At 35.8% G+C, this 22,452-nt stretch overlaps 1 protein-coding gene across 1 annotated transcript in view; it reads left to right on the top strand.

The window, feature by feature from the left end:
* The window catches only part of LOC117410981 (collagen alpha-1(XIX) chain-like), a 111,550-nt gene that overhangs the window by 50,681 nt on the left and 38,417 nt on the right, over positions 1–22,452 (top strand). The window contains exons 17-19 of the mRNA XM_034017967.3: positions 405–458; positions 14,852–14,905; positions 20,465–20,500. Coding sequence (XP_033873858.2) covers positions 405–458; positions 14,852–14,905; positions 20,465–20,500 — 144 coding nt within the window. The remainder of the gene's footprint in view (positions 1–404; positions 459–14,851; positions 14,906–20,464; positions 20,501–22,452) is intronic.

Here is a 22,452-nt window from a genome sequence, read left to right as displayed (position 1 = left end):
ATTAACGAGCGTTAAAAATAATAATCTCCAAAGAAATTAAACTGTTAGGCAGACTTTAACTGCGATTAATTAACATCCCTAATTTTAAAGTATTATTTTTTTTTATTTTTCAAATCTAATTTAAATATATATTTTTTTATTTAATAGGGTTTACCTGGCCCAATGGGAGAAAATGTAATTATATTGGCTTCTAGATGTATTAGGTTAGAGGAAATCTCCTCAGAAGCCTGTGACTCATGAGTTGTTGTCCAAGTCACAAGATCCAAGTTCGGAATGAACATCTGGCCCAAACATCTGCCTCTGTGACTCACAAACAAAGACCCTAGCTATAGGCTTTATCTTAAAGAATGCCATACCGACCAGTGAATCTGATATGTTATGTTTGCTAATATTTATATTTGCAGGGTCCACAAGGGCCAGAAGGTCAGCCAGGTTCACCAGGCAAGGAAGGTCAAAGGGTGAGTAAACTTTGTGAACATTTGCTCAGTGTGTTCGCCGTCTTAACTGAGATATTCCTGACACTTGCACCAACAAACAGGGGGCATGCTATTAAACTGGCAGCTGAGGGAGATAAGGAGCATACTTGAGACTAGAGAACGATCTGGGGATTCGAATTTAATGACATTTAATAATTGATCCATTCCTGAGTGCACTTTCTGCTGTGACTGACAGCACAGATGGTGGACCTGGTAGGTTATATAGATAATGAATCACATTAGCCAAACAAAGTCTCAATATATTATAAAGGAAATATGATCTTGAGGAGTTTATACACCACTCACGTCTGACTCTTATGAAAACAGTCAGGTAGTATAGATTTTACATAAACGTGTGTGATGGTCAGCTTCATACACGTTCGAATGAACCGTGCCGGCTTACTGAACAAACAGACAAAGGTGACCGCACCACAGTCCCTGACGTGGCTTTTGTTTTTCTTCTACTGGACATGTTTTCAAGGCCCTTTGGTGGTTGAGGACTCTGTCTTGGCAGATGTTGCATCTGTCATATATGACTACCCTTTCAATTAGGGCTGTTTTTATAGGTTTCAAAATAAAATGTGGTTCCTCTGTCATATGAACAAATGAATTAAAAGCATTGTTATGCTGCACATGTAACGTGATAGAAAACAAAGAAAAATGTTGTGTCCACTGCGTTTTGGCAGGATCAAGTCCAAGTCAAAATGTTTTGAAACCTTGATTGTACACCACATCTAATCTTCTGAGTCTGTTATAAAAAAGATTGTATCTGTATCTGCTGTCCTGTCTTTTTACAGACATTTACAAAAGCACACATAAAATATTATTAAAGAAGGTCCATTTTTGTAAATAGACTAATATTCTACAAGTTTCCATACTAAATTTTTTTAATTTTAAGTAACCAAAAGCAGGCTATAATCAAAAAGTGGGAGATCATGTGTAAACTCAGCAACTACAGCTAAAGTGTTAAACGTCATGGTAAAGAGAATAAGAAGTGATCTCGCAACGGTTGATCTTTTATACAGATTCATGACAACATCTTGCTCGGTTCCATTAAATATTTTCTTAATTGGTTAAGGTTCATGTCTTTCTGTATGTTATGGTTACAAATTGGCATCAGGTTTTCAATCTGAAAGAACAGTAAACACTTCTGGGAACACAAAATGTGACAGATAGTTTTGCTTAATTAAGAATAATAAGGATCTAATACAGAAGTGCTAATCTTAGTTACAGAGCAATGAGGCGGTAGGAACTGATAAGTTGCCAACAAAGTTGTTTGACTTATATCTGTGGAGACTGCACACCCTCTGCTTCCTATTTATAGCTGGACAGCTTCCTAATGACTGCAAATGTGCTAAAGTTTCTGCTATTTTTAAAGATTGTGATCACATGCGAACTTCTAACTTGTCGGTCAACCTATGTTTCATCAGTGTTCAAAACATTTTTGGAAAGTTTTTATCTATCAATAGCTTTCAAAACATATAGTACGCCAGGCTGTAAAACCTACATGTGGTGTGTGTGTAGGAACAGATAATCTGGTCTCATTTCATTATTACTTTTTAAATTTAAATTTCCTAGCAATGATAAAAAGAAATTGTGCTTTGCGGGATTTGAATCTAGTTCTGTTTAGTGGGACACCAAGTTCTTAACAATGAGAAGTCAGTTATAGCCTTAGTGTCTGTAGATCAAACCAATCAGCGTCCAATATAAAACTCTTAACGCTACAAGCCTGAATAAAGAATTGGCATACAAGTAAATGTATCCATTAATAACTAGCATACAAGTACATTTATTTATAAAGAACTAGCATGCAAGTAAATTCATATAACTTAAATTTACTTGCATGTTAGATGATGATTTCCATTAGTAACCCAGTTCTCACAGCTAGAAATCTTGCTTTCCTCTGGGCTGCATCTTGGGGCCATTATGATATAATCTTTCAAGAGTTTTTACAACTAAATAATTTACCAGTGCTGTTTCTTTTATGCATTCCTTGGAGGCTTAGTGTTTATTTATTAATTTAAAGTGTGGTTTAAATAGAAAGAATTTATTTTGTGTTTTAGTCTGACCCTATGCTAACCCAAGATCATTTTCTTGACTATTTGTTTATTTAACAAAACTAGTTAAAAGGCATCATGGAGGCTTGGCACACAAGGAGACTGCTACATTTATCTTTGATTCAGTTCCTCAAATCAAAATATCCATGCATATAGGCTGTAAGAACATTTCTGTCATAGTAACTGTATAAATAATACTCATATTCAAGTATAACATAAAGTACATACTGTGCAAGTCTAAGCTGACAGTTATGTAACATAAGAAATATATTTAGGATCTAATTAAATGTTAACAGTGGTTACCTACAGTAGAAACATCTGAAGGTGTATTTGCTGCCACAACTCCATTCATAGAAAACAGGATTTTTATTTTTGTATTTGTATTTCATTTTTTGTTAGTCGGTAGTTCTGAACCACAGCAGAATATAAATGCTGTATAACCACTGGAGGATCCAGGATAAAAACAGTTAAATATTTTCATCAGTTGACAGCTGCTATCCCACCCACCAGCTTTACGTAAGAGGTTCATGTCACAAATCAACTGTTCATGGAATTTCAGTGTGTTATAATCATTTTCAAACAAAGTAAACTCAGCCTTGAACATGGTTAGCAAATGTATAGAATTATTTGTTATATGTCAAATGTTATGGATTCAACTCTGGCTGTTATGTGCAAGCAGAACATTACCATTGAAAAGTTATAAGCATAAGGCCATCATATGAATGAAATGATGTCTATATAAACAGACTTCCTTGGATAAAAAAAGAAAGACAAATCAGAATAAAAAAAACGCTTTTTTTAAAGGAAAAACTTTTAAACTGCAAGTGCAACTGAAAATTTGTTCTGGGAAATAGTTCTCTCATGTAAAGAGGTTTCTATGAGCTGCTATAGAAAGTTGTCGCTCAGTAAAGCTTTATTGCCATGTAACATAAGCAGGCCTAGCAGACGTTGTGCCCATTTAAACCTGTTAATTATTGACATGCATTGTTATCTGTACATCTAATATAATGAAATGACAAACCTAACCAGTTAATTTTAGTTGATTTACAGTGTATTACTTTTGGTTCTGTATAATGTCTGGCTCAGAAGCTAACCATTTATCATCACAGCGGCCTTTTGAGAGTGGGGGATGAGAAGAACCTACACATACTTTATGTAAAATCCTGATTTATTTACTCTTTTATAACATTCTTTTGAAAACATTTTGCATTTTAATACATGATTTGAGTCTAATATTTCTGGTCTTAACCAAACCACCTCCCATATTGGTAACAAACAGAACTAACGATTGAACACTCTTATCTGTAAAATCTTAGAACTTTCTTAGTTCAATAGAAAAACACTTCAACTTGTGTTCTGGAAGCAAGACATTTTCAAAATATGTCATTTTTGTGATTAACTAAGTATGTATGCAGTTAATAGATCCAAGGAAGTATGAGTAATTGCTGTGCAGTTACATGTTGTAATAATAATACATGTTTCGTTGTTACATGTGTTGGAATAAGAGTCCATGAAGCCTTGCAAAGTAAAAGAAAGGGCATTAGAAATGATATATATGATATATACCACACTGAATGTGTTTATTGCTTTTCATTTGTATTTTGGTATTATCAGAATACATTTTAAAGCTGTTCTTAGTCTTGTGTTAAAACACAGTTGTAATGATAACTTGCTGAAATTCCCGGGTCTTTGCAGTTGTCGCTTATCCATTAGGAAAGGCATGCTGGATCTGTGGCAGGTGTCAATAAACTGTGACTTGTAATTTGTCCATGTGCCACTGTATCAACAAATGGAAAAGACACACAAAGGTTATCTATATATTAAAACAACTGAGAGCTGTGGGTGCTAGGTGGCTCAGATAATCAGCATTGTGCTGTTTTATCAAATGCACAATTTGTGATTAGAGCTTGCTTTAACTAATCTGTTTTGCAAGCTCAGTACTAATTGCTTGTTTTCCTTCAGATGAATCTGCCACATAATGATATCTTTTGATTTCACATATTATAAGCACCATGATTCTCAAAGCTATTTACTCCAAAACATACATTTAAAAATAAATAAGAAATAACTTAAGACTATTTAGAAGCCCCTAAATTAAATTTGATGTTTATTTCTGGAAAAATACAGTAGGCGCTGCTTGCAAGAAAGTAGAAGTATGCCGTACAGATGAACTTAGGTATTAGGAAAAATATATTCAATAATACTGAATATATTCAATGATATAAAGTATATGACAATACTATTTTACTGTTAAACGTAAGTTATTTCAAAACTACAGATTGTCTGGAGGCAATGTGAAGTTGAAGCTTTAGATGACTTGTATGTTACCAGTTTATTATGGCAACTTAGGTAAGCTATATGAGATCTTCCAAAAAAACTCTCTACAGCCCTTGACATTTGTATCCCTTAATAGCATTTAAAGGTGGCTCTTTACATCTTTAAGTCCAATATGGAAAGAAATAGAGCAAAAGTAACTCAGCGTTTGTTTTTGTGGCATCTGTAGTAATGACTTACAGCATCTATGACTGTGGATTGTTTATCAGAACAATGACTGTTCCAGCGAACCCAACTATGCTGATTAGGCAGAAAATGCAAAGAGGCTAAAAACACAAAAATATATGTACTGTTCAGTAAGAGAAGTTCGGCATATGCGCATAATAATGAATAGCCAAATGACACATTGTGAAGAATGTACAGGTCTCTATGTCAGACAGCTGAGGTTTTACTGCTGGATTTACACACACTTGATTTACGATTTATGCTTGACGAAAAGGGTGAATTTAGCTGTCTTTCATACCAGGGATATGGCAGGCTTTATTACTCTTTTTATTCCAACAGATGAAAGAGTGGTAATTGTACTAGAATGATTGCCATGGATTTGCGTACTTGCTAGTTATATAGAACATGTACACCAGCTGTATTAATTAGTTGTAAGTGATGTAGAAGAGAAAGACCTTGAAAGAGGGAGGGTGTTTAATTACACATTGTTCGAGAACTGGATACACAAAAGGGAATGAGGGATTATGAGAAATAATCTGCTGGGTGACACAGGGTACATAGCACAGGAGCTGAAAGCAAGTTATTTATGTAGCTATTCCATCACAAGGTGGATTCTTTTTAGTGATGCACTGTTAACAATTGACACGTTCCTAAATACCATGCATCATGAGGTGGGAAAGAAATTCCTGAGGTTTATCGGTATATCTGACGGCAGCCGTCCATTCTAGGAGTGAAGCTAGGCAAAGAGGTGACACTGACTGAGAGATTCAGCAGTAAATAATTCAGAGCTCAGAGGCCTAATGATTTATGCTGTGTTTAGAATATTGACTGTGTACCCTAAAGCAGTAACCAGTGTGGGATAGGAAAAAATGAAACGAAATACATAACAGACATAGCTTAGGAAAGTTGAGATGTTTTATTTGGATCCAGTGAACCTAGCGACACAGCCTTTCATACGTGTGGCATCTTGACTGTTCCAAATGTTATTTGAAAAGGTTTAAACCCCTATTTATGAAAGGTATGTACAATTATAATTACAGACAGAAGGGACTTTTTGTCTGATACTATTTTTTGGAAAATATACAACTTTAGTGTTGTTGTGAATTTTGGCTAGTGCTGGCATGGACCTCATCCTGCAGATCCCTTATGCTCTCCCCACGTTTTTATAAATGTTAAGATATGAAGAAGTGAATATTGCATGACGCTAACATTCTGCTAAGCTGCCCTTGATATACTGCCAAGCAGCTGTCAGCTTTGCAGCTCCTTTTCTGGCCTGGCTGCTGCTCTTAACTCCCTAGTAAACAACTGGAACAAATCTGATTTTATTTCGACTCTCAGAATATGAGGGATCTCAAGGAGACTTTAAGCCCTGGCATTTTAAAACAAACATATGGATACCGCAAGAGCCATTCGGAGGATTCTGAGCCAATTTATGTCAACACATGCCTATGGATATTCACATTTAATTGTATACATTAAGTGTACATATATATCTTTTTTTTATCTTATAATAAATGTATCTTTATCTTACAAACATTTTCTTTTACAATGAGAAATTCAGTATATGATAATTAAATGAAGAGAAATTGTGCCACTGTAATATTGTTGTATGCTGGTACATTATATCCAGTTTCCTAGTCCTCAAAATCCACTCAGTTTACCTTCTGTTGTGCACACACTTGGTAAATTACATTCACAGCTGTTGGTACCTTCAAGTATTTTTTTTATTCTTTTTTTCTTGAATTGGAGAAACTGTATAACTTTACTACCAAACGCAAAATCGTAATTTCATTAAATGAAATTTAGCTTTTTTTCCAGTACTATAATTTGATACAAATCCTATAACATAATATAACATACTTAGTTATTCAGTTATTCATGTTATTTATATTCATAATAACTTTCAACACTAGGCCTACAGTACCCTAAGCTGCATTTTGTTTTATATAATTGCATATAAATAAGCACTCTACCAGTTTATTGTGTCTACTCATACCAATATAGCTATATTATAATTAGGCTTAGATGAGAATGGTGTTTTACAGGTGGAAGTTATTAACATTGAAAAATATGTGCTTTAAAGAAAAAAGACTCAAGACTGTCACTCTTAGCATACTGGGCCATACATGGACTAAGTAGGGTTTGAACTAAACCAATTATTGAAATTAAGCATCATTGCCATTACTTTATACAAAAGAATGTGAGGATCAGTAAATCCTTAAAGCAGTGCACAGAACTTTTTCACTACTGTTACGTCTATTCAGTTCAGTTCATGAACAGAACAGTTGCTGCGTTGTTCTCTAAATGTCTTTGACACAACCATTACTCATTCTCATTTTTATTTGTGTTGCTTAATTGATTTCTATGCTTGAAATACAAGGCCAGTGGGTACAGTATAAAGGCTGTATGTGTATGTAGGGATAGGTGGGCGTGGTTACATCAGAAACCAAAGACTTGTGTAAAATACATATCAAATGGCATGCCCCTTGTTTGAGTATGAAATGTGACTGGTGGTTTCTTCAGGTCCCATTTATTTCCTTGTTTACTGAGTGCAAGCAGAGAGACACTGGTTTCAGTTTTCAGTATTAAAATCACCCTTCAGATTTAAAAAGGGGGGGAGGGGCACTCTTTACATTCTTTTGGAGGATTTCAGATACCATATGAAACATTGCTATAACCATTAAGTATTCAAATCAGCCTTCAGATTTAAAAAAGGGGGGGGGGGGTCCACTCTTTACAATGGATTTAAAATACTATATGAAACATTGCTATATCCATTAAGTATTCAAATCACCCTTCAGATTTAAAAAGGGGAGGGGGGGGGGTCCACTCTTTACAATGGATTTAAAATGCCATATGAAACATTGCTAAAGCCATTAAGTGTTCCGGAGATTAATCGGTTTGTAACATTTGAAGCAAAAAAATATTTCTGATGTTATTAATAGCTCCTGTGTGAGAGGTTAATTGTCCAGGATTACTTTAGACTTTGGTGACATTATGCTTTTGAAAGGGTCATTCTCTGCTTATCCATTTAAATCGTCTAAATGAGTGGAAAGAGTCTCATTTGTAAAAGTAGTAAGCAGCTGTGTCTCACCTCAGTGTTAAGAGTAGTTCCAAGCCTTGATAAAATGAGGAGTGGCTACGAGAATGCTTAAGCAGAAGAACATTTTGTTGAGCATGCACAAGAATATGGGGGCAGGATGTAGAAATACTTCTTCTGTGTAGCATTCAACTGACTTTGTCAGTATAATTTGCGTATTAATTTGTGCTTTGTTAAAAACTCTATCATTACCAAAACATAGATCGGTTCTGCTTTATCAATCATGTAATAATACTACTTGTAATAATAGTAATAATAGCTGATGGTAATTTTGGAAAAAGCCTGCCTGAAAGTAAGGCATGCAAGGTTTGAGTTTTAGGTAACCTTTTATGGTACCAGATATATTTTAATATTTATATTTGCTATAACTACACATGTGAGATCTACATATAGTGTAATGTTTTGATTATTTCCTAAACTATAACCCCTTTAAGTGAAGTACATAGAACATGTATTGTCTTTCTGCTGATTCTTGTGTGTTGAAGAGATTAGTTCAACATTAAAGCCAGATATTGATGACAGGCCCTTGTGACTTACTATCTGACCTTTTTGGCTTAGGTCAGTGGTGGTGGATTAGTGGCAGCTTTTGAAATAGCTTCTCTGGCCTAATGCCAGTAATATACCTCTTACTTTCCTAAATCCTCAGCCTTTCCATCTCAGTGAATTAGTCTGAAATATCTAAACCCCCTCTTGGCATTACAAATCCTGTTTATCTTGTTTTTGAAAAGGCGAATTATTTCAGTTCCCTTTTTAAAGGTTATATTTCACTTATAAGGTAGTTAAAAATCTAAGGAAAGCAAATGGTATCTAATGATATTTCTTAGCATATTCTAGTGTAACATTAACGGACTTAAACAACATATATTTAATGATAATAAAATCAATTTAAATGTCAAGTATTCAATTAGTAGCCTTTAACATAACAGAATACATGCTAGCAGTGATATATGAAGATATTTATCACCTATTGGCGATTAGTGGATGTGATCGTACGACCTGGGGATATCCAGTTGTCATAAAACTTGGTTTTAGCATTAATTAATTTATTCTGAGATCTGGGGGGGGGGGTCTGTCTGTCCATCCTTCTGTCTATTTTTATGTCACACTTAATTGTCGCAGTGCCCAAGCCACTTGCCTGTCAAATTAAAAAAAAACTTATTGCAAAAGTTGCCTATATGCCTGCCCATCATTGCCACCAGTGTCCTTCAGAAACAGCACATTTGAGGTGCGAACTGTGTTAGCTTTGAACAAGGCTAGTTGAACGGTTTACTGAACATTTCAAATATGCAACACGTCCTAAAATGGCCGGATTAGCTATTTTAAAACTGGAGTTCATATGTTTTTCTTTTTTCTTTCTAAGTAAACAGACCCTTCATCATCATCGTCGTCATCATCATCATCATCATCATCATAATAATAATAATAATAATAAATGCATACATATGTTATCAATTTTATCAAAAAATTCCAATATTTTGGGGCTCCCGAGTGGCGCATCCAGTAAAGGCGCTCCACGTGGAGTGTAAGATGCGCTCTATAGTTTGGCCGTCGTGAGTTAGTGTCCAGGCTATTCCACAGCTGACCGTGGACGGGCACTCCTAGGGGGCGGCACACAATTGGACGAGCGTCGCCCGGGGGGAGGGAGGGTTAGGTAGGCCAGGGTGTCCTCGGCTCACCGCGCAGCATCGACCCCTGTAGTCTGGCCGGGTGCCTGCGGGCTTGCCTGTAAGCAGCCCGAGAGCTGCGTTGTCCTCCGACGCTGTAGCTCTTGGGTGGCTGCATGGTGAGTCCGCAGTGTGAAAAAAAAGCGTCCGCAATGTGAAAACAAAGTGGTCGGCTGACGGCCCTCCCGAGTCAGCACAGGGGTGGTAGCGGTGAGCTGAGCTTAAAAAATAATTGGCCATTCTAAATTGGGAGAAAATAATAAAAATAATTAGCAACGACTAAATAAAAAAAAAAAAAAAAATCCAATATTTTATAAATAAGTCACATTATAATATTAAACATACCTGAAGTAACTCTTTTGGCTTCTTTTTTTGTGATATAAATTAACAAAACTTGTCCATCCCCCAGAGTCAAAGAAATGTTCTCCCAGCCTGTCACCATTATTGTTTTACTCAAACTACCTCTTCAGAGCGTTCGCCTCAGTTAGCAAACGTTTGAGGCGAACAGACCACCAACAGAAAAAAGTTTAAAACTGTTCACAAATGTTTGAAAACGTTCTCCTAGTTGAACGCACCTCTGATCTACAACCCATTCACAAACTTGCTCAGCGTCAACTTGCCCGTCCTGTCACAATTCAATTGAATTCTGTCTAATCTCGTCCTGCGAGAAAATGACTCATTATCATAATGTATTATTGTTGCTATTCTTTTTACTGTGCACCTCCCAGGACTAAGCCACGAGAAAGACGTACTGTATCATTGGTTAATGACGGGCAAACAGAGGGAGGGACCGCGCCTCCAGGAATTTTCAATCACACGTATTCACTGGCAGTGTCACTGTGTGAGTTTTCCGTGAACCCCGTGCCAACTCAAAAGCTTTTAAAAAGAAAGAAGAGCTGTCTAAAGCGGCAGCGAAGTGTTGTAGGATTTATCTAATGTTCAGGTAATAAGTCCCCGACAGTAATAATATTAATCAAGTGCTGCGGAAATTGCCTTCATTTGTTAACAGCCACTTGTGCAGTTTGAATTCCACTGTGTTTGGATCATGTAGGCATTTCACAAAAAAATATCAAACAGCAGAGGGTTTTCAGGCCATTTCTTTAGCAGCTGCAATTTTATTTGTTTTCAATGCTTCGCTGTCCGCTATTTCACATACACGTGAATATCCTTCAAATAATGTAGACCTATATTTATTTTTTATTTTTTTTAATTTACAGCTTAGTAAATGTTTTTTTAAAAAACACATAACGTATACCACATTACACATAATCACATCGCTTATTTGTGTTGTTGTATCACTAAGGCTGTATTTTTTCATGGTGAGCATGGATTTCACGATTTCAATTAATTAGAACCTGTGTCGTGTAATAATAATATCCAATTCTCCATGAAAATCTCAATTTCTGAAAGAATACTATTTTTAATACACTGATTAAACGTTCGCTTCACCAGCGGACAACTTGTTATATGAAATCCATTTGAACTTGCTTACCCTAAATTATGAAACACATGGCATAGAGGGTTTTAAAAAAGCTTTAATTACAGACAAGTTCTATATTTAGCTCTTGTTGACAGGGTGACAGACTTTAGTAAAAAAAATACTTATTTTATTTTTGTAACAATTAGTGTGTGAATCACCCAGAAAACATTGATCTGTGTTTGTTTGAATTAACATTTCATCAACATAATAGGCTTTCTGTATTTATTTTTTGTTGTGTTAAGAATGAGTAAGAAATTGCCTTGGTGCCCTTGGATTGGATTTATATTTTGCCTTTCTGCCCTCTAGAACTGCCTTGGTGCCCCTGAATATTCACGCCCAACGAATGCAACATTGCTTTGCCCTTCATGACCTTAGCTTCATGCCCTGGTTATGTATTATGGTCATGAACTTTTTCATCATACTGACAGCTCAAATTTTGAAAGTGGGGGTGGTGGGGTGTTATTATTTGTTAATTCACATAATTGTTTACAGAACAGAGCAGTAATTGAGTGCTATCAGTAGTTTTAAAACTATACACCTTGTCACCCCTTAATCTACTTTAGTGATTTCTAGCGTATTGTTAAATAGTAATCAGGAAGTGGTGCTTTTAAACTTTGGGATGTTAAGGTTGCATAGCAACCAGCAGTGTCGTGGGAAATGTGAAATAATTAGAATTCTTCTAATCAGAATTTTCTGAGAGAGTATTGTTTAATAGATAAATAATTTTGAAGCACATGTGGTAATGATAATTGTGGGAAATAAAGATTTAATGGCAGCATTACATGACACAGATCATTAGGCCTAAACCGTGCCTAGTACGGAATTAAACCACATAGTTTGAAAGTGGGCCTCTAGCTAGAACAAGTAATTGTACATATAACAAAGTCTAAATGGAGCTTGTGCTGTTGTTAAAACAAGTTCAACCAACTGATTTACTAGCTGCAGTGTAAAAGCTGAAATCTCAAAAAATCAATACCTACTAGATATTCATACATGTACTAATTCCATAGCCTCCTAAACTCAACTGAACTGTGTATTCTGACCAGTACATGCCACCAAAATTCACATACAAGTACATCTTACCATGTAATGTGTCACACAATGGACAGTGTACTGTATAAGTACCCGATCAGTTACCTGTTAAGTAGTGGAAGCTAAGCCTGACAGGCTGTAATGTCTGCTGCATCTGTAAGATAATGAACCTTGTTGCACATTTTCAGGGAATGGCAAACCACTGATAAGTTTTGTACTGTTGAAAGCTGTTATAGGCAGACAACAGCTTTAGAGGATTGTGACATGAAAGTCAATAGCCTGAACACTGCAGACTGTATTGATCAGAGCAGTGCAGCTGTTAAGCAATAAGATTTTTTCAGTGTGGAAACATTGTCTTAAATTAATAATCCAAATATATATATATGCATATATAATTTCTTTTTTAAACCTTATGGCAGTACAATGTGTCTGTTTCATTCTGTATACAGTATACAGTATTTTCTAGTTTTGTAATTCAGCAACTCTTAAAGCATGTGTTGCTTGTCAGAAGTTATAAAAAATATGGAACATACCTCTTTGCAGGCTGCAACACACAGCACCTATTTTTGTTCGCTCCTTGGGGTGTGGGGCTCTGCTTCAAAGTACTGTAAGCAATGACATATATGAGTCTTCATCAGTAAGCCCCTACCATCAAAATGCACATTAAAATGCCCCATGGATGCCCTTATCTGTGTATAAAAAGTGTTTAAATATTTATTGCTAACATTATAAATCTTTCAGAAATGTTTCTGCATTACAGCTATCTTAAACTTAGAAAAGAAAAAGTTAAATAATTTGAAGGAATTTTCAGTACCAAACATGAACTAATATGAAGTATTCTTGTTAGTCTGGCAGCTGGGGAAACAAGGTATCTGGAGGTATTGAATTTTCTCATGCATGTCTATTTCAAACCAATCTTGTTTGGCAAACCAAAAACATTTTAGAAATGTCTATCCCCACTGTGAACATTTCATCCTCTGTTACTGTGTGTCTCATTCAGTATTACATTGATTTGACTTTGTGTTCATATTGTCTGTATCTTTTTAATATTTAAATACACAGGTGTAAGGTCTCACTATAGCTTTAAGTCATTTAACATGTTTTAAACACATAATATCAGTGTGGGTTCCAGTATTCTTTTTTTTTTAGTAGAAAGGCAGGATTGTATTCATTATTTATGCAAATGAATGCAATTTACTGTTTAATTCACCCTTCATTTTATAGCACAATACTAAAAGAAAGTTGAGTAAAAAAAAAATTTGATCGCCTCACTACTGCAGCCCACTCCCCAACCTGAAGGACTAAAGATCAATTGGCAACCTTTATTCTCGCTGTGAGGCCAATCTCCACTTTTCACCCCCCTAAGCAACAGATGTTACTGAACACTAGAGGTGATTGCCAAGTCTGGGAATTCCCTGCCTGTGATTGCACCTGAGCACTAGGGGTCGCTGAAAACCGATGAGGTGAACTAAGCCAAGCTAATCTCAGCACCCCACCCTGCAACCCACAGAAGTGCAGACTAATGCATCACTCTCTCTGATCCCCCAAGCCAAGATATAGATATTGTATACTGTACATGCAATTTTTCTAGACTGTTGTTAAAGAAACCGAGAGCAGTCAAGATTTATGAATAGGAATAACTTTAATATTCCAGTAAAATAGACTTTCAGTAACTTAACCTTTGTAAATAACGCACTCTGTTTTCCTTCAGAAGCTAAAGATCTAGGCTCACCAGATTGCTTAAGGAAGTACGAACTTACTGTAGATGGATTTCCTGCATATCAGACCTGCTAAATATCTGCCCTCTGTCTAGCACCCTAGCTGTGTGGGATCATCACACATTTCAGTCGACCGGAAAAAGTTAAAAAAGTCTGTGACCAGCTGTCACAAAGACGGCCGGAGTGGGTGGCGTCAGACCAGAAACAGGAACACAATAAACAGAGAGATGTGGTTTGGTATAAGCTGGGCGCGTGATCGCGCTCAGCATTTAATAAACAGAAAATAAAAGGTTTGAAACACAAAAACACAGGACACGGCACTATAGCCAAAATAAACAGACAGACAAAACGGATTAACACTAAACAAACGGTGCACGGAGAGACAAACAAACACGGTGAGTACAAACAAAACACTTCTCTTTACTTTTGCGATCTTAATTACTCCCCTCTCTCTCTCTCTCACCCGTTCTCCTCTTCCGAACACCCAACCCTGACTGAACGAAAAATGTGCCTATTTATACTGTTGTGCTGGGATTCAATTACTAATTAATTATTCACTTGAATCCCAGCACGTGAATTAATTCTGTGCAACCCCGTGCTCGCATATTACATTTAACCAGCACGTGAAGTGATTTGTGCTCTCCTCGTGCCTAAATACAAATCTACACTTTAAATATACGTGAAACACAGACCCGTTTATATCCCGTGTACCAATCTATACACCAACATTAACACACACACGCACGCAACATACATATGCACACAGGGACGGGGCACATTGCCACACCAGCACACTGAATTGTGGTGCCTCTTGTTTTCTTTTAGGGACGACGAGGAAGGCCAGGTGTTGCTGGGAACCCTGGATCCCCAGGACCTCCTGTGAGTAAACTTTTAAAATAACTTTTTTCCTAACTGAAAACACCTTATGCAATGTAGCTTCAAGAAACCGCAGCTGTCAAGCAGACGATTTTGCTTTGGACTTGCATACACATTGCTCTCGCTTGAATGTTGTCTTTCCCATTTGCATCTTTTGTTAGTCTCAAGGGATTTGTAAATCGTAAATGTATTGAAGTCTAGCTGTAATAATTTACAGGGACTCATAAAATGTTCCTCATTCATTAAAATTAGCATAATAGTTCACTTTATTATGGAAACTTCAAACTGCAAATGTAAATATATTTATCACATAATCATAAAAAAACTAAATATGTGTTCTGGTTTTTATTTTAAATTTATTGGAGGCATTTTTTTTTCTCTCTGAATAGAAGTTTCAAGGGATCGCTGAACTATCTTGTTTTGTACACAACAAAGCCCTCCTGTTGGTATTTGTAATGTGACAGGATCCTATTGCAGGTGTGATATTTGTAATTTTCAGCTCTTGATGTAAAAGTAATATCTTTGATAGTAGAGGTTACAATATATCAATTGCAGATATGTTAGTTGGCTTTGAGGTGTACAAAGAATTTAAAATGTGTTAAAACTGCTGGTTTCAGATGTTAATCTGTCTCATTATGGAACAATGCACATATTTAAATGGCTTTCAGGGGATAAAAAATAATCCTTAGACTAATTAGAGGTAGAGTATCAGCAGGGCTTTCAAATTAGGCTTTCTGTTTTAATGGTTAAGAGACAATGAAGTTTCTACAGCATTTTATTATAATTATTTATTATTATAAAAACAGTTATTCCAAAATATATACAGTCACAGTATTTGGGCAGTTTAACAATGAGAAAAAACACAAAAAGTTATTTCTGTAATTTCAAATTGTTTTATTGAAAGATATAAATTAAGTACATATTCAGCTTTATAATAAAACAACAAATTATTACATAGCATAAAATGAAAAGTAACAAAAACTAATTTCATACTTTGACAAAACTATTTGGGCAATCAACATATTTTGGATGAAACCCATTTGTTGCTAATTATTGACAATTATCATGATTGAAAACCAACACCTGATGATAATTATAAAATAAATAAATACATAATCATCAAGTGCTGAAAAATAAATTTGAAATTTGTGATTCAAAAAAGCAACACAAATGGTTAAAACTAAAGAGTACAGCAACAATCTGAAAATGGCAGTGATACAACTAAACAAAAAAGGACAAACTACCAGAAAATAGCAGAAAGACTTGGTTTATTGAAAAGCTCTATGTGGGCTATTATTGACAAACACAAGAGAACATGAACTACTGCAACTAGCTCCAGGTGTGGAAGACCAAGAAAGAGTTCTGCCAAATCTGAAAGAAGAATCGTTCGAGGAGCCCAGCAAAATCCTTGGATTACTGCAAAAGATTTGACACAATTCAACGATATCTTAACAATTTGAATGTCCATGGGCGAAAACCAAGATGCAAGCCTTTGTTAAAACAATACACAAAAAAAGTGATTGGAGTTTTCCATTGAATACTTGATTTCTTCAACTAAATTTTATGGTCAGACGAATCCAAAATATAACTTTTTCACCAAGAAAGCAACAATATGTTTGCAGCAAGAGAGGAGATGGAATTAAAGAAGTTCATCATGCCCAGTGTTAAACATAGTGGAGGTTGTGTGATGGTATGGGCTTGTTTTTCTTCCTCAGGCACTGGCACCTTTGTATTGTAGAAGGATCAATGAATGCTGCTAGAAGGCTTATTGGACAGAAGTTTGTATTCCAGCAGGATAATGACCCTAAGCATTCTACCAAGTCTACAAAGGAATTTCTGAAAACAAAAAGGAAGAGTACAGTTATGGATTGGCCATCTCAGTCCCCAGACTTGAATCCCATCGATATGTGGATTGACTTGAAGGCTGCTGTTGCAAAAAGGAAATGATTGCAGAACTCAAAGCTATATATGTTGAAGAATAGGCAAAAATATCTGCAGAAAGATGCCAGGAACTGGTTTCAAAATTCAAAAAAAGGACTGCAAGCTGTAAAGGAAGCAAAGGGTTACTACACAAAATACTGATATAAGGGTGCACAAATATTTTTGTCAACGTATGAAATTCGTATTTGCATGTTATTTCTCATGTTATGCATGTTATGTAATAATTTGTTGTTTTATTATAAAGCTGAATCTCTACTTTAATTTATATCTTTCAATAGAACAATTATAGAAATCACTTTCTTTGTGGTGTTTCTCAATGTTTTTTAACTGCCCAAATACTTTGGTCTGCGACTGTAATACACATATTTTCAAATTATAAATATTTTTTTTGTTAGTCTATTTTTTTAAACTACCATGGAGCATTTGGTTATAGAAGAAAAAAAGATCCTTTTCCATTACCGTATTTTTAAATTAAGACAAAAGTTGTTTGTTTTATATTAAATGCTATCAACCAACATTAAAAACAGAGTTGTACGTTTTCAGGCCTTTTTTTAATAATTTAAAAACTAAAAAAAAAAAAAAATGTTGTCTTACTTAAAATGTAACAAAGATGAGAAATGTCACAGAAAAGGACTATTCTTGTAGCCTTAGAGGATGATCTTTATTACAACTGTATTACAACCGTATATAAGGCGTGATGAGAGATCTATACATTGGCACTGAAGGGGTAAGCAAATGCACAAAGCAAAAAAGAAATAGATAAATAGGACAGATTGGAGTTAACTGGAACTGTTACGGTTGTTTCATTTAAAGTTCTCATGCAGTTAGAAATCTAAAGAGGCATAAAGAAAAAGCTCTCGCTCTGGTCATGGCGCCACAGAAAATATCAAAGATTATTGACTTGACATAATTCAATACTGCCAGGAAAGTGTCTATTTTAGTTATTTATTTCTTAGCAGACACCCTCATCCAGGATGACTTACAGTTGTTAAAATTTGAAATCACATTATTTTTACATAAAATTACCCATTTGTGGAGTTGGCTTTTTGCTGGAGCAATCTAGGTAAAGTACCTTGCTCAAGGGTACAGCAGTACAGCAGCAGTGTCCCCCCACCTGGGATTGAACCCACGACACTCCAGACAAGAGTCCAGAGCCCTAACCACTACTCCACACTGCTGCCTAGTTATAAAGAGAAGCCTAGGTATTTGTAATCATTTTTCTAGTCATGTCGTATACTGTAATCTATGCAACAGCTAGTCAATATCTGTCCCGTGCCTATGTTAACTTATGTTGTAGTTAGTATCTCTCAATACTAATGAAATTATATTTTTCAGCATTTACTATAATTACATCTCTGATGAATATATATGGTCTGTGGGGATATATCCTGCTTTAAAGGTCAGATAAGCTCTTTCTGAAGTAAATTGCATACTGTAAGCTTTGTTTTAAAGCACCAGTCTCCATTCAGAAGACATCAAGAAGGGAATGTACAGATTCAGTAGAAAGGGTTTTGAAGAACAAAGCAGGGGTGCTCACTGCATTACCATATCTTTTTGAAATGTGGTCAGCTTTACCTAGACTCTACAGGAAGAGTAAAAGAAAACCAAAAGGCTTTTTGCCTAACACAAATCACCACCAATGTGATCTTGCAAAGTATTGTGCTCATTGATCCATTAATAGACCGTGACAAGGAGGAGTGCTTTATTGTAACAATCTGCAAGTGTGTGTGTTTGTATGTTTTGTGTCCACCCCCCCTCCATTTCATAGAAACAACCATCCAAACATAAAAACAAGCCAGCACACCAAAATACGCAAAACAAACCAAAGTGAACAGTGCATTACAGAGATATTAGATTCATGATACTCATACCCACCCAACCAGTATGCATCTTGAACCAGCTCTTATTACCAGTGTTACCATTTTGACACTATAAACCACTTTAAATGGATGGCCTCTTTATAGATCAATAGTCAGTGTACCATGTACAATGTCAAATATATTTGATCTGTAGCGTATTAACTTTTTTGGTGTTTAAAGTTTTTCATCTTCCGAATGAATTACATCATTTCAAGTCTGCAGATTACTTTTTTTTTTTCTCAAATACCTAAACCTGTTCTCAATAGATACCAGATTAACGGCAGGAAGATTTACAAGTGCAATGGTGCTGTTTTACTGTGTTGGATTGTAATACAGTATGTGAAGATTCTCTCTCCCATTGCTTTGGCTGAGCTACTCATCATTTAACTTGATGCCCCCGAGTTTAATGGATATTCATGAGTAGAGATGGAACCACATCTTAGAACTAATGCAAGCCACTCTGATTTATTCTTTGGCCTAAAATTAGATTATCCAAAGTGCATGTTAAAAGCTCATACAGGAGCTAAATGGTTCATTAAAATGAAGTTTTAATAGCCATGCTGTAGTTTTATACAGAATATTAGTTAGGTTAAAAAACGTTTGGAGATTTTTTATATGATATTCTGGAGGTATACAGGACTGTACTTCAGTGGTTACTGCTTGTTGTTTCATGAAGGTTGGGTTGGATATGCACAGCTTTGTGTGTTCTTCAGAATGGCCAATAACATTGTCACATTTGAAGTGTTGCCCTGTGAAATATCAGTGTAGAAGAAGCATCTGTCAATGAGAACTTACACTGTCTTACCCTTCATGACTGAAACTGACTTGGAGGTATGTTCCAGAATGCATGTCAGGGATCACACATTTGTATAACAAATACATCAAGTCATCTTTTGATAAATAAACTCTATGAACCTCTTCAATCAGGCTGCTTCATAGTACTGAAACAGGCCTTGTCAAGGTTCTAAATTATCTTTTAATGGCTTCTGACTCGGGTGCTCTTTCTATTTTCATTTTACTGGACCTTAGTGCCGCTTTTGTTTAGACTTGTATTGAAAGGTGCTTTATAAAATTATTATTATTATTATTATTATTATTATTATTATTATTATTATTATTATTATTATTATTATTATGTGGGGGAGTGCTTTACTTGTTACTTGTACATGGAATACCTAAAGCAATGCTGAGTATGAATAACGAATAACTGCAAACCCCTACTGCTTGCACAAAAGTGTGTGCTGCATATTGCATGTGTCCCTCTTTACAGTTTCAACCACTGTATAACCGACATTATAACTATGCCCTGTAGTTAGTGTTTCTTTTGAGAGGTGTTCTTTCTCCTTTAATGCAATATTACATACGTTTTCATTTGGATTGCTTGAACATCATGTCCTTGTTCCTTTTACTTTTTCTTTGACCCACAAACAACTTTCCGAGATATCTTTTTAACCTTCTGTTTCTGCCATATAGAATACCGTTGTGTACCTTGGCCCATAATTTCAGCTAAAACATCTGGTATGCTTTCAGAATCATAGGACTAGTGTGGCGAGATTCTGCTTTTGATATTGCAAGGGAAAGAGAGCATGTTCTACACTACACAGTACAGTATAGAGAGCAGTTGCTCATTAAGAACAAAGAAAAGACCTGAACCTGAACCAAGCTGATAACATCAAGTACTTGGCAGACTCTAGGATAAGAAGAGCACACACGTCCTGCATCCTGTAAAACTACTAATCATTTTGTCTTTCTTTGATTTCAGGGACCTCCGGCTGCAGTAACAGGATCAGGAAGCAAAGTAAGTTTTTAAGAGACAGCCTGGTAAAAGAACTGCAATTAACATAAGGGTTCATATACTGATTAAGTACCTGAATGAGGATAAAAACATTAACCCCACAGCAACATTTTAATTGCAGGGGTATCTTGTTGGCAGCAGCAAATGCCTACCAGTTGGACCTGGTAATTTAAAACTATAATAAAGCATTCTTCATTTTTGAAACCATGATGCATTTCAAAACCTTTAGTGTTGCAGTAAGCTGACCAAAATATTCCACATGTACAAACATAGGGTAATAAATATATTTTAAAACAGTCAGCCATATGAAGATGTGATATTATTATTATTATTATTATTCATTTCTTAGCAGACGCCCTTATCCAGGGCGACTTACAATTGTTACAAGATATCACATTATACATTATTTCACATTATACAGTTATCACATTATTTTTACATACAATTGCCCATTTATACAGTTGGGTTTTTACTGGAGCAATCTAGGTAAAGTACCTTGCTCAAGGGTACAACAGCAGTGTCCCCCACTGGGGATTGAACCCACAACCCTCCGGTCAAGAGTCCAGAGCCCTAACCACTACTCCACACTGCTGCCCTACTACTCCACACTGCTGCCCTTTGATATTTACAAATTGACTCTAAAGATGGCATATACAATTATCACGTTGAACAAGACACATCTTGTCTGTAACGTTCTGCACACTTCTCACTGAGCCATAGGGGGCAGTATCTCATGCAGCAGAAAGAAAGAACCGAGTTCTGGCCGTCATTTACTGTAAGTGCACCGAATAGAAATCCCAAATGAGGAAACGTTGCACTCACATTGCATATTTCACAGAACCCAATAGTGTGTCAGGATATAAGAGTTAAAACGTGTATAATGCTGTGCTTAAATAAATATAGATTGTTAAATGCACCCGTCTCCTGGGATGAACTGTGCAGCCTGTTTTGAATGCTGTGAATGGTCATGTTTGGGACGTGTTGGGTATTGTGTGAGTAATTAAAGATGCACCTTTTAAAACCCTTAAAGATATATGTAACATTAAGAGATATATTCCCTTGTGGATACTCGTGAACTAGGTAAACCAATCAAGAACAGATGTGTGAAGTAATTAAGGTCCTTTAACACACAGATAAGCCACCATGGTACATTCTCAGTGACCTCTCTCAGTGCCACAAACCTCACATAGAAGGTAAACCTGCTGTAATGCAGGGATTGGTTTTTAATGCATAGCTCGAACTACATCATGCTTTTGTTCACAGGTTTCTTTTAACAGAGATACATTTTTGAAACAGCCAAGTTATATGATCATTTGAATGTTGCAGGTCTGTTGATATGTAATTTAATCTTGCATCACATTAAAGGGACCTATAAAATGGCTAGAAAAGGGTGTCAGTATAATAGGATATTAAGGATGTCAAATGTATCAAGCCTTAATGATTGCTGTCTCCCACCGAGACATTCTATAGTGTGTGTTCCAGAATTAATGGTGGGTTAAGCTTCCAAGCTACTCTCCTCTGGGATTTTGACAGGCATCTGTTCTCATTTTCTTGGGGTGATATAAATTAAGACAATTCAGAAACAAGACAAAATGATTGGTGGTGTAGCCCTTTACAATAATGATATTAATAAGATAATGACCAAAACTGCACATCTGTACAGTACAGTAAAGTCTGACTTTATCCCAATTCTACACAAAAAGATCCATCATAAGCCTACAGCCTAGTACCCCCCTCCCCTTTTAACATCCAAGATGCATTACTACTGTCCTCTTCCCTTGATATCTACTAGTCATAATTCACTTCTTGCATCAACCTCGTTCTTCTTTGCAGGTACCAAGGCAGCAATATACAGTAGGACTGGAATTATATACATATATATATATATATATATATATATATATATATATATATATATATATATATATATATAATACATGGATCATTGGCTTATT

The sequence above is a fragment of the Acipenser ruthenus genome, chromosome 6, assembly GCF_902713425.1.
Source record: "Acipenser ruthenus chromosome 6, fAciRut3.2 maternal haplotype, whole genome shotgun sequence".
Taxonomy (NCBI): Eukaryota; Metazoa; Chordata; class Actinopteri; order Acipenseriformes; family Acipenseridae; genus Acipenser; species Acipenser ruthenus.
Note: the sequence above shows the minus strand (reverse complement) of the source record. Positions and strands in the feature narration are given on the sequence as shown.